We start from the raw sequence: 13,543 nt of genomic DNA on the forward strand, positions 1-13,543 counted from the left end.
TGTGAATAGACCATGAAAAGACCCATCGTTTCTGCTCGCTTCCTGCCGATTTATAGCTGAAGTGATACTCGTACACATCCACGTGCCTATTACTTGATCTGTTCTCAACAGTATGGAAATGTGCACATCCACACTTTCCAAAGAAAGCAGAAATGGTTTAGTTATCTGCCAACTTAAAAGGATCCCCAGTTGTAGCAAAGTGAATGCAGATAAACGCATGAAGAGTGGATTCTAGCATTAAGACTTATGACAAACATGACACAAACACTACCAGTTTATTTGATGCTGAATACAACCATTGCGGTTAAAATGGAACTAACCACATAAACAAATGTAAAATTTTACATTTCATACGTTGTATCAGTACCCTGTGTGCTGGATGGATCTCAGACAATGGAAAATAAAACCCTAGACAAGGCTCAGTGCTGAAATGGTTTTAAGACATGAACACAAAAAACCTCAGTGATCAAAACCAAATCCTAACAAGAGTTCAGGGTCAAAATGATCATACTGATGTAGACCCACTGATAATCCTAGCTTGTGAACCAATGAAGAAGTCCATCATTCACACCAACCTAGGAAGCTCTCTTGACAGGCCCACAGCTGCATTATTTGGATGATGTACACAGTACCCTCAGCCTTCAGCCTGAACTGCTTCAAGTGTGGTCAGGAAAAAAAAACACACAAAAGCCCTGCAACATTAAAATGGAACATTGTGCAGTCTTTTTACTTGGTTTGTGTAGCCAAAACGTCAAGTCAGTAACATAAGAATTCACAACCTCAGATTCAACTTCTCTGAAATGTACGTTTCTTAGATAACCAGCTGGGATTAGGACAGACCGATTACAAACAAGTTGTTTACAAGTAAAATCAATTAAACAGGGAGCAAATCACACTTTCTTCATAAGTAACAGACAGTGCTTTAGAATCAAAATGCTGGGGCATATTATTTTTAAATAAACCTCCTGGAAACCGAAATCTGCAAAATAAAACCATGTTAATAAATACCCCAGTTGGAACAATTTTCAAAAAAACTGTTTATTGCATTGTATATTTGGTACCTTTTGCATTTTAGAACCATGGGAATTAATTGTAACTGCAGAAATAAAGAAGCAAATCTGTTTTTTTTTTCCAAAAATTCTGGGCCCCTTTTAAAAACATACAAAGTCTGGGGCATGCGTAAAACTGCAGAGCAAGAAATATCCTTAGAAATGCTGGGCTTCAAGTACTATAATTGACATTACATGGAGGGAAAAACCGGTATTCAAATGATCAATATATAATTTTCTACATAATCTGTCAGGTAGTTACTGATGACAATCTGCATCTGCATTAACAAAACAGCACTGAGTCCAAGACCAGTCCTCTAAACGAGAACATGAAACCAAGTTTATCAAACACTTCCAACTTCACTCAATCTTCAGGATTAAAAAAAAAGTAATAACTGTTCGCTGACTACCTAAGTGTGCTACTTCAGGTCGTCAATAAGCAGCAATGGGGGAAACACAAGACTCAGAACTGTTCCTTAATGCAGCTGGTGATCTACTAAACTTGTGTGTTTGTTAGAAAATCTCAATTTAGAAATGATGGTCAGTACATGCCCTAATTCTTCCTCTTCCTTTTTTTCCCCCCACCCACCCCAACTCAGTCTTCAGTTCCAAATACCTTTCCCTCTTTAACACGTTTTTTTTAAACCGGGTACATTAATCTGTACATCACAATTTACATAAGGTTTTTCCTGTGGTCTGCATGTAGTTTCCATTCATTTTCTGTCAGACACTGCTGCCCTGACAAAGTTTGTGCTTAGAGGATCCAGTGCTAGGGCAACATTCTGCTGACGGTCACAATCTCAAGACAGTAATGATTAGGCTACATTTTTGTGTCACACCCAACTTTTTAAATAGCTCTCAATATTCTTTAGAAATTACATTAAAAACCCGGGAAGCCAATTGCAAGAAGGGTGTTGAGTGCATTCAATTGATGTCACCTTCTCACTCAAAAGGGGGTTCACAAACAAGTACAGAAGTCGCCTCCAAAATTTCAGATAATTTTTTCTGAAGTCAGCAGGATAAAAAAAAAGACCTCCAATTCTGAAAGTCTGTGCTCTGTAAGCATTTATGAAACCCTGACACATATTTACAGATCCTGTCGAGAAGAGTGGGGAGCTGACATCAGAGGTATGCAACAAAAATGTGTTCACTTCAGTCACCGCCTTCATTCAGATCTCATTGGCCAGTTCCTCAGGCTCGGTAGCACTATCCCCATTCACTGTGATCTTTACATCATCTTCATATCCAGGAGGCATGAATGCTAAAGCGTAGGGAAAAATCTTGTGACACTGTGCTCTGTAGGTTTCAGCTGTTTCTTTACAGACTCCCAGACTACCATCCCGTACAGCTTCCAGCACCTTCACACAAATCTGAAATCAAAAAGAAAGACAGGTCAGTGTTGTCAAAATTGCAGCTGTTTGTATATTAAATCAAATTTTGACAAACCAGCAGAACAGCACCACCAATCATGAGTTTATATACTCTATGTAGCTACAGTTAGCATTAATGTACATTTACTTAAGACCCTGGTAATAACAGATATCATTTTAAACATATGGCTACTCTTGTTTTTTAATGGAAGGGTACCTTAGGGAACAAATACATTCTGTGGCATATTATACACCAGGAAGTTTGCAGTCTAAGTAGAACAAAGTGATCTCTGCCACGTTGGAGATCTTTATAACTGATCTTGTCCAGGAAAAGGAAGCAATCTTTTCCACATGTTAATTAGCACCCCAGAAAATGTCTAAGCAAGCAACCAATTGAATAAGGTTCATCTTGGCTCTCACCTAATTTTATAGCAGAGAAATGATAAAAAATGTAAAGCAACTCAGATCACATGAAACATTTGCCATCTATCCAGTCAGGGAAAACTTTTCATAAGTGGGGACACAGTCCATCTAGCCCAAAGATTTTGTTGCATATCTGACAGAGGGAGTTCAAAACCCACAAAAAAAGCTAACTGAATTAGGTAAGGCTAGAGGAAAACAAAGGTCAATTTTGATGACTGCACTTATTACTGATGAGCGAGCACCTTTTCCACTTCCACATGCTGAGGCCCAAAGAAATCGCTGAAATGGAAGACTCTTTTCCAAGTCAAAATTCCCAAAGAAAATGGAGTAATTTGACAATGAAAAGTTGAGTGGCTAAAGCAACTCTTTCACAGCCCTGCTAGTGTTGGTACTTGGAGTGCCTCAAAAAAAAGGGATAACTGGTATTTTTCTCTGAGAAGAGTACTGGTGTCTGTGTATGCATTACAGATGGCTTTGACAAGTGATGGTTTCACTGGTGAAAATCAGCATTCGAGTGCCAACAATTAGGTACCCCAAATGCCATGAGAAAAGTTATTTTTTATAAGTTTTCTTTGGATATGAACTCCTTCTGTCGTATTGGCACACATCCTGCACCAGAGACATGGAGCCAGAACTCTCAAAAATTCTAAATTTCGACTTTGTGAAAAAACTGGAGTAAATCATACTATTTCTTTCAGTGGGAGTTTAGAGAAGAATCTTCCACACACTGAGCATTGCAGAGTGCCCAAACAGGATTCACTCCAGAAATCTGTGGGTGGGGCCTATTCCCACTGGAGAGGCCAACAGCATAGCACTGGACGAGTCACTGTGCGTGCAACAATCTGTCAGGGGGAGATACTAACAGGCCCAGAAACTTTAGTCCTGGGTTCTGTTAAATTATTTAAAGTGTATATAAATGTGTATTTAAATAATTTATGCAGCTCCCACTGATTTCCGGTGCGGAGCTGATGCTGCCAGAAATCCGGCGCTGGGATCCCGCAGATCGGGTGTCACTGGAATTTCCTGGCTAAAGAGTTAGTGCAGCAAAATATACAATCACTCCCATGAACTGTGTCTTGTCTACGTTTGCATTAGATTATGCAACAGATCTGCTAAAATTCTCAGTTTGCAATCTCAAAATGAACTTGGCAAAAATAAAGGGTGGCGGGGGGGAGGGGGAGAAGCTGAGAGAATTGGGTAAATAGCCCTCGAGTGATTTGCCAGAGTTTGGAAAACTGATCGACTGAAAAGGTTCCTTCCCAAAATAACGAGGGACTTAACAGAACGTACTTACTTTGGTGAGAGCAATAGGTTTATCCCAAGTCCTTTTGCAAAACCCTAAAGTAGCAATCAAAATGAGCTAAACAGAGACTAAAAATCCTCAAAGTAACCAATAGAAACCAAGTTTTTTTCACTTTTTAAATGCGCTTTCTCCTGAAGGCACTTGTGCTGATCTATAATTTGAGTGCCAGATCTACGTTATTGCAACTATTACCTTGCTCTACATGGACCATAACAGCAGAATGCTGTAGGATGATACAACTATCATTCCTGATGCTTACCTGATACATCCTGCAGGAGGTCACAGGATAGTAATTTGGAACAGAGACTTTGATTTCTCTCCTCTCTTGGAGAGGACTACATAGCGTCATAGTGTACAGCACAGAAAAGTCAAGTCTGCACTGACAATAACTACCACTAAAGTCCCACGAATACCATTTTCCAGCACTTGTCCCATATCCTTGAATGTTATATTTCAAGTGCTCATCCAATACTTTTTAATGGCTGTAAGGTTTTCAGCTTCCACTGTCTTCCCAGGCAGTGTATTTCAGATTATTACCAGCCTCTGAGTGTAAAGAAATTCTAAAATCCCTTCTGAATCTCCTGCCCCTTACCCTTGAACTCTATCCCCTCGTGACTGACCCCTCAACCAAGGGGAACAGCTGCTTCCTATTCATGCTTCCCGCTCAATCTCATACACCTTAAATCACGCCCCCCTCAGCCTTCTCTAGAGAAAATGATCAAGCCTATTCAGTCTCTCCCTATAGCTTAAATGCACCATCCTAGTCATCATCCTGGTGAAGAGAGGGCAATTACCATACAGTCAATGAATTTAGCAACCTAATGATCAAATCCTAGAACCTTCTCAGTTGGAATGGTTCTTAGCTTGATTAACAGATAAGGCCCACTCCAGAACCAAAATAACTGTTCAATGAGCTAGTGAAATAACTTAACTTGCACTGAAGCATGCTTCTTTTGACTCAATCTGTGTCTAAATTGTAATTATACATATTAGTAAGTCATGCCCCATTCCAGGCAATTTGTTGTATAAATGACACATTAAGAAGCTACATGATAGAATCCATGCAGCAGGACTTTGACTATAATAAAATGAAGCAGCTCCACAGTTGATTATAGCTGACTGCCACCAAATTCAAGATAACAGAATTTAAAATAAAAAGCTGGCTCTCAGGATTAAAAATCCCCCAATTTCACTTAAGGCCAGAAAGTTCAATCCATCCATTGGTCTTGACTTTTTAGTTTCCAGTTGTTGTACTCTTTTTCTCTTCCCCGTACTCAGCTAGTATCAGAGAGAGAACTAATTATGGGCAAACAGAAGTAGCACTAATGAACTAGGTAATTTTTACACTTCTGATAGAAGTCTAAAGATTCAGAGGCACGGACAGAGTGGATAGTCAGAGGCTTTTCCCCAGGGTGGAAGAGTCAATTACTAGGGGGCACAGGTTTAAGGGGCGTCTTGACAGGTATATAAATAGGATGGGAATGGAGGGATATGGTCCCTGGAAGGGTAGGGGGTTTTAGTTAAGTCGGGCAGCATGGTCGGTGCAGTCTTGGAGGGCCAAAGGGCCTGTTCCTGTGCTGTAATTTTCTTTCCTCTAACTTCTGTGAGCTTCAGTGGGTCATAACTTTCTCAGAGTGGCAATCATGGCAGATTACCACTTATAACCGACTTACCTGCGCTTAAATTCTTAAGAACCTGTCCCACCCCATCTTCCTGATTCAGGCCGGGTGAGATGCAGGCAATGAAGCTTGTCCCCGGTTCCAGCAGTGCAGTATAAAAGGAGCAACATGAAGGAGTGCATATCCCCTTTTTAAAACAATACTAGTTGCCATAAAGTACGTGTGTTACGTCTCATTGAAAACTGGGTCAGGAAGAAGGTAAGTACCTGTGTCGAGTGAATGGGATGTAGGGGATGCGGGTTGGGACACCTGATACAACCTGGGGCATTGGGGAGCATGTGCACACACGTGGTCAGGTCGGTGAGGGGTTGGGTCCAGGGATCAGGTTCGGGGGGTGGGGGCCTTGTGGTGGTGGTGGTGTCACCCATGCTGGGCATTTAAAAATAGTTATACCGGAGTTAGCAGTGTTTTTATTTCTTCTAATTCTTTTAAAGTAGCTATTAGCATAACACTGGCAGAACCATCCAGAGTTGACAATTCAAACTGCTTTATCTAATGATTCCCAAAACAGTACAATTGTCCTGGGGAAGTTAGTGCTTCTGGACAACCCTAACCTAGGAACTTCCCAGATGGTTTCTTCAGCGCAACTTTGCGATCCCGCCCCCCCGCCCAAAATCTGTCCAGGGAGTTAGGGACCAATATATTCTAAAAGGAGCAAATTTAAACTTCAGTTAGAAGATGCAAGTCCTTTTGCGGCAAATTCCTATTTTCTATTGTAATCTGTTCCCTTTTTGCCATAGATTAGCATTACTAAAGCTTCAGTCTAAGAAAAGTATTTAAACAATCCATCAATACATCCAAATTTGATCAGCAATGAACACAATTACAAAAGTATATATGGACTATAACATACAGACAACTCACCCAAGGACACTTGAATAATCACTACAAATGGTGATCACTAAAATTTAATTTTACCATATACACTCTGCTAAATGCTGCTTAATTCTATTCAGAGGAGCAGGAGAACAAATAATTATTTAATATTGCAGCACAAACTTTAAGGAGATGAGTTTGTGTTATTTGTTTGCAGTTCCATTTTCAATCTTGGTCCATGTAGGTCAAGGGGTGTGGAAGCTTATTTCTAAACAAATACACACAAAAACAAACAAAAACTCACTAAAAGCCTATTTTCCAAACATTGCAGAAAGACCTGGCTCACTGCGATGGAGTAAAGCTACTGAGTCACCCTCAGACCATTCACATATAGCTGCTTGCCTCCAATAACAACCAATAAATCCATGATCCAGACATATTTGTGCAGGGTATAGTAGCACTAAAACAATGTTCTAGTCAACCCCTCAAGTTTTCTCACCTTGCAAACCTCTCAACTATGTTGCATCCTGCAGCCAGAGGGTGGGACAGCCTTAATCATCAGTCACTGCAGATTAAAAGTAGGCCATTTCTTTCCACTGACTGAAGCATGTGAGATAAGGGGCCTGCAAGGAGAGAAAAATGGGAATTTGTTTCTTAAACAATAAATCTCACCTGGATGCCTCTCTTGTCTAGAAATTCATCAAGTCCTGTAGCTAACTCCACAGCCCTTTTTTGACTGGAAGGATCATTGTAGTACATCATTTTGGCAGCTGTAAAAGAATAAAAATGGTTTTATATAATCCTGTGGGGGAAAACAAACGATAGGTGCAATTTGGAAGACTGGAATAAAAGGGCATAAACCCAAAGTCAAGATTTCAAAAGCTATTCGTTGAACTTTTAGGTTAGTTTTCTTTAAGAAATGAATGCCCTTCCCATGACGTTGTACATTACTTGGTCTACAGAGATCAAATAAATTGACCATAACATTGAACCCAGACTGACAAACTTACTCCTTCCATAATGTATTCGAATCTCACTCTCTAAAGAAAATCTCTGAATAAAAATATTCAGATTGCTTAAGGTTGGACAAGTCATACAACATTTGATGACTATTTTGTTCCTCCATGGATTGGGCATCGCTGGAAAAGCCAGCATTTGATGCCCATCCTTAATTTCCCTCGACTTGCCAGGCCATTTCAGAGGGCAATTAAGAGTCAACCACATTGTTGAGCGCCTGGAGTCAAATGTAGGCCAGACCAGTTAAGGATTAATGAACCAGATTGGTTTGCCATGGCCACCATTACTGAGACTAGCTTCCAATTCCACATTTCATTAATTTAACTTAAATTCCACCAGATGCCAGAGGGATTTAAATCCGTGTCCTCAGAGCATCAACCTGGGCTTCTTACTGCTCTAGTGACACAGCCACAAAGCCATAATTTCCTCCAAATCTCCCCATTCAACTCAGGCCTGCTGCTTTGCAAGCCACATCAGGACCAATGATCTCTGGTGGAGAATTCAATTACTACAGCCCAACTCTCTGATCAGCAAAGCACACTGCCAGACATTTGTACAGCTCTTTGAAAAAAGGCCAATTGTTTCATCACAGTTCCCTATTGAGGCAATTGCCCACATGGAACTTAATGTATGGAGAAAAAGCAAGATGCTAATAACCATACAGATTCACAAAGTTTGTAAAGTGAGGTTGATATTAAAATACACCTAGATAATAGTGAAAGATTGAAGGGGGATTATTGGAAAATTGAAGCACAAGGCAACTGCAATTTTTTTCAGCTTTCCACTGCATCCCTGATAACTTTAAAGTTAAAGTTAATTTATTTGTCACAAGTAGATTTACATTAATATTGCAATGAAATTACTCTGAAAATCCTCTAGTCGTCACACTCCGGCACCTGTTCAGGTATACCCTGGGAGAATTTAGCATTGCCTATGCACCTAACCAACACATCTTTATTTACTCATTCATAGGATTAGGGCATTGCAAGCAAGACAAGCATTTATTTCCCATCCCTAACTGAGGGTCACCTCTGATCAGTACTTGCAGCCATGGGGCCTCACAGCGCCAAGGACCCAGGTTTGATTCCCGGCTTGGGTCACTGTGTGCGGAATCTGCACTTTTCTCTCCGTGTCTGCATGGGTTTCCTCCAGATGCCACAGTGCAATGACACGCTGGTTAGGTGAACTGGCCATTCTAAATTCTCCCTCAGTGTACCCGAACAGATGCCAGATGCCATTTATCTACTGTTGCTGAATGCAGGCACTACTGTTTCATTATGAGGGGTTACGACAGAACTGAAAACTGCAGTTATCAGTGAACATCTCATCTGACCTTACGATGCAAGGAAGATCATTGATGAAACAACTCAAGATGGTTGTGTCTAGCAGACTAGCCCATGCAACTCCTACAGTGATATTCTGGGGCTGAGAATGATTGGCCTCCAATAACAACCATTTTTCATTGTGCTGGGTATGACTCTAGCCAGTGGAGCAATTTCCTGAATTCCCAAAGACTACAAGGGTTCCTTAATGCCACCCTTGGTCAAATACTGCCTTGATTTTGAGAGCAGTCAGACACATCTCGCCTCTGGCGATCAGCTCTTTTATCCATGTTTAGATCAAGGCTAAACATGAGGTCTGGAGCACATGGGTTCTGTTAGAACCCAAGATGAGCAACAGTGAGCATTATCACTTGATTGCATTGCTAATAGCACCTCTGCCACTTAACTGATGATTAAAAGTAGCCTGATGTGGCACATGTTTGTATTTGCCTGATATTTTGTAGACAAACAACATTACCCTACAATTGCAGTGTTTTAGCTGTACTGTGCCGATAATGGAGAAAAAATCCCTGGAATTACACACAAATATTGAATTTAAAAAAGATCCAAGTTTTACATTTTTAAAAGGGACTCAAACCTTGAAGATGACAGAATAGCCACTGACTGGAATGGCTGCAGGGTGTTTCTTTAAGGGGCAACAGAACCTCTTGGTGTTTCCAATGCAAGGTACTTCAAAAACAATCCAAAAACAGCCTACAGTCCCAGTAAAGACAAAGGAACATAACTGCTATCCCATCTGGAAGATCCTGGGTGTAATTATCTAGATTGACTAGTGTATTCCAGGTTTGCAGTTGGAATATACAAGACAGGCATTAAAGGTTAGCTGAGAGCGCTGCCCCATGGTCTGTCTGCCCTGTCAGTCTGTATGCACATGCTGTGAAGAAAGCCAACTTTAAAGTTTTCCACACTGAACGTGTCAGAAGCAGTACCCTGACAAAAAGGGAAATAGCCATCTTTTGCAGGAATATCTAAAAACTTTGGCTGTGGAAGTCAGCCATCGAAAAAGGATCAAAGCTGGGATATCTCCACCAAACCACAAAGCACCTGAATTGAAGAATCATCTACCCACCTGCAAAAGTCAACAACACTGAAATCAATTTGTAACGACTATACTTGTCATCATCTACTCCTCGCATAACAAGGACTATAACTTTTTATTTATATGACTTTTGGATTCAAAGTATATGTTTTACCCTTTCTCCATGCCTTTCTAGTAGTTAGTAAACTTAGTCATCTTAAAGTGTGATTAAATTGGCTCCTTTTTAAACATATCTGTTGGGTCTGGAAAAGGTATCCAATGGAAAAGGAACTTTATTTGATTAAACCTTTGTTGCTGCCAGAAGTTGGGTTGAATAAAGACAGAGCTAGCCCTCCTCACCAGCATTTGGAACAATACGGGGCTATCCCATTCAGATGGTGAAAAATTGAGTAGTCTCACCTGGATCAATAACCTTGTGGGGAACCTCACCTGGGGCTGGCTGTAACAAATGGTGTGGAGTTGCCAGCGTTGGAAATGGAACAGCTCATCTAGATGCATCATTGGTTCTGCAGCACAAACCTTCAGTGCTAGAGTCAGAATGTTGCTGTAACCCATAAAGCCTTTGCTGTTTCAAGTGTGCTCAATTTCTCATTAGAACTTGGGAATTAATCAAATTAGCTGAAGCCGGACTCCTGTGATGCTGGGGATTTCAGGAGTAGGTAGAGATGAATCATCCACCCTGCAATTCTGGCTGATGATTGTAAATGCATCAGTCTTGTGTTTTTCACTCACATACTGGGTTCTATCTCTGAAGAATGGGATGTGCATTCCCTTCATAATCTTATGTTTATTTGTCCACTACCATGCACTACTGGGATGTGGCAGGACTGCAGTGTTTTGCTTTGAACAGAAGAACTAGGAGCAGGAGTAGGCCACCTGGCCCCTCGAGCCTGCTTCGCCATTCAATAAGATCATGGCTGATCTTTTTGTGGATTCAGCGCCACTTACCCACCAGCTCACCATAACCCTTGATTCCTTTACTGTTCAAAAATGTATCTATCCTCGCCTTAAAAACATTCAATGAGGTAGCTTCAACTGCTTCACTGGGCAGGAATTCCACAGATTCACAGCCCTTTATGTGAAGGAGTTCCTCCTCAACTCAGTTCTAAATCTGTTTCCCCTTATTTTGAGGCCATGCCCCTAGTTCTAGTTTCACCTGCCAGTGGAAACAACTTCTCTGCTTCTAACTTATCTATTCCCTTCATAATCTTATGTTTCTATAAGATCTTCCGTCATTCTTCTGAATTCTGATGAGTATAGCCCCAGTCTACTCAGTCTCTCCTCATAAGCCAACCCTCAACTCCAGAATCAACCTAATGAATCTCCTCTGCACCCCCTCTAGTATATCCTTTTTCAAGTGAGACCAAAACTGTACACAGGTACCGTACTGTACACAGTACTTTGATTCATTAATTATGGGATCCTTGTATCAACCACAAGCTGCTCTTTAACATACACACAATCCTACAAGGCAGTTTAATATAAAAGCAAAATGCTGTGGATGCTGGAATCTAAAATGAAAACAGAAAATAGTGGAAAATCTCAGCAGGCTTGACAGCATCTGTGGAGAGAGAATACAGGCAACATTTTGAGTCAGGATGATCTTTTGTCAGAGCCTTGCAGCTTAACCAGGTTGGCATTTGGTTAGGTACAACTGGTGCTGCTTCCAACATGCTGTTCTACGCTTCTCATTGAAGCTGCGTTAATGCGCAGGATTCATAGCAGCGATAGGGTGAGCAATATGCCGTGTGGCCACTGTCATCAAGAACAATTCTGTTGCCATTGATGGCCCACAACACCTCAAATGCCCAGCTTGAAGCTGCTAGATCTGTTCTGAATCTGTAACTATATGTGCACATTTTCACTATAGGTAATACCACTACTTGGTCACAATACAAAGTAATGCATTTTCATTACACAAAATGCAGTTTATGAATCTTAAGATTACCGCTTCTTAGTGACTGCCAACACAATAATATTTAAATACCTATTTAGCACAGTAGTGTCATATAACATAATAGAATGGTGAAATGCAAAGACAAGATTGTCTCTCCACGAGCACTGTGTAGTATTCGTTTTTAACCACTGCGGAGTTTAGGTAGGTTTTTCCTTAGTGCTTGTTCTCTTTGCATCTTATACAGGTCTATTTTGGCAAACAATTTCTTGAGTCAATCGGGAGTAGTATTACCAAACGATGTTTAACGACTGACACTGAAATCCTCCACCCAGAATATATTGTTCCTTTTCTACCATCAATGCATCCTCCAAGTGGTCTTCCAAGCGAGGTAGACAAGATTTCATGTAGTCTGAAGTCAATGTTAAGGACAGTGAGAATCACTCCCTGCTATCTGTATACCGCAGTGCCACCACTCTGATAGACCTGGCTTGCTGGTGGGATGGCACATAGATAGTACAAGTCTGGGATACTGTCATATTCACTTTATCACACCTTACAGCCAATGTCAGGCTGTTCTTATTCAGTCCGTAGGGTAGCTCCCCCAGTTTTGGCACAAATTCCTATTGTTCCTGAGGAAGACTTTGCAGGGTTGTCAGGGCTGACATGCCTGCACCAGTTGGTCCATCCAGTTTTATTCATAGCTTTCTTGTAGCTTTTTGAAACACCAGATTAGGCTATTTACTCCGCTATTTTAGAGGACAGTTAAAGGCCAACCACATTGTAATGGACCCGGTGTCACATTTTGACCAGAGCAGAGTTGCACACAGGCACAACTGAGTAAGGATGGCAGAAGTCCTTCACTAAATGACATTAATGAATCAGCTGGGGGGTTTAACAACAATCTAGGAGTTTCATAATGGCTATACTGCCTTTTTTATTCCAGATTTATTTAACTGAAGTTAAATTCACCAACTGCCAGGCTGGGATTTGAGCTCATATCTTTAGATCATTAGTCCAGGCTTTTGGATTACCAATCCACTAACAGTCACTGTGCTACTTCACACGTAACTATATGTGCACACTTTCACTATATGTAATACCACTACTTGGTCACAACACAAAAGTAATGCATCTTCATTACACAAAAAAAATGCAGTTTATGAGTCTTTCCTTAAGATTACTACTTCTTCGTGACTGCCAATACAATATTTAAATACCTATTTAGCAGGTATCGTTGTGATTAACACTCAATGCAAGGACTAGTATTTTATTTGTAAGTGTTCGAATTACTCCTTGAACATACACAACAAAAAGTGCCATTTACCAAGGTTCCTTCTAACAGTTTGAGGTTGTTGTCTTTTTAATTATCTTTCAAACATTGCCTGCAGAGGAAATTTGGTGCTGTTGCAAGCCTGTGCAGCATAGCAGAACCACTGGCATTTAACTCCTAGAAATTTGCAGAACAAAATAATTTCAAGGCCCCATAGGACAGTCGCTCCTACGCAATTTCTCATTAGATAAGCATCCGGTTTCCTCCCACAATCCAAAGACGTGCGGGTTAGGTGGACTGACCATGCTAAATTGCTCCTTAGTGTCAGGGGCATCAG

The 13,543-nt window shown here is 40.8% G+C and overlaps 1 protein-coding gene across 1 annotated transcript in view; it reads right to left on the minus strand.

Moving 5' to 3' along the window:
- Positions 1 to 256: 256 nt before the first annotated feature.
- Positions 257 to 13,543, minus strand: part of naa15a (N-alpha-acetyltransferase 15, NatA auxiliary subunit a) — an 84,934-nt gene continuing 71,647 nt past the window's right edge. The window contains exons 19-20 of the mRNA XM_080194357.1: positions 7,313 to 7,410; positions 257 to 2,419 (exon numbers count right to left, since the gene is read on the minus strand). Coding sequence (XP_080050483.1) covers positions 2,219 to 2,419; positions 7,313 to 7,410 — 299 coding nt within the window. The 3' untranslated portion in view covers positions 257 to 2,218. The remainder of the gene's footprint in view (positions 2,420 to 7,312; positions 7,411 to 13,543) is intronic.

The sequence above is a fragment of the Carcharhinus amblyrhynchos genome, chromosome 1, assembly GCF_965287045.1.
Source record: "Carcharhinus amblyrhynchos chromosome 1, sCarAmb.v2.hapA, whole genome shotgun sequence".
Lineage (NCBI taxonomy): Eukaryota > Metazoa > Chordata > Chondrichthyes > Carcharhiniformes > Carcharhinidae > Carcharhinus > Carcharhinus amblyrhynchos.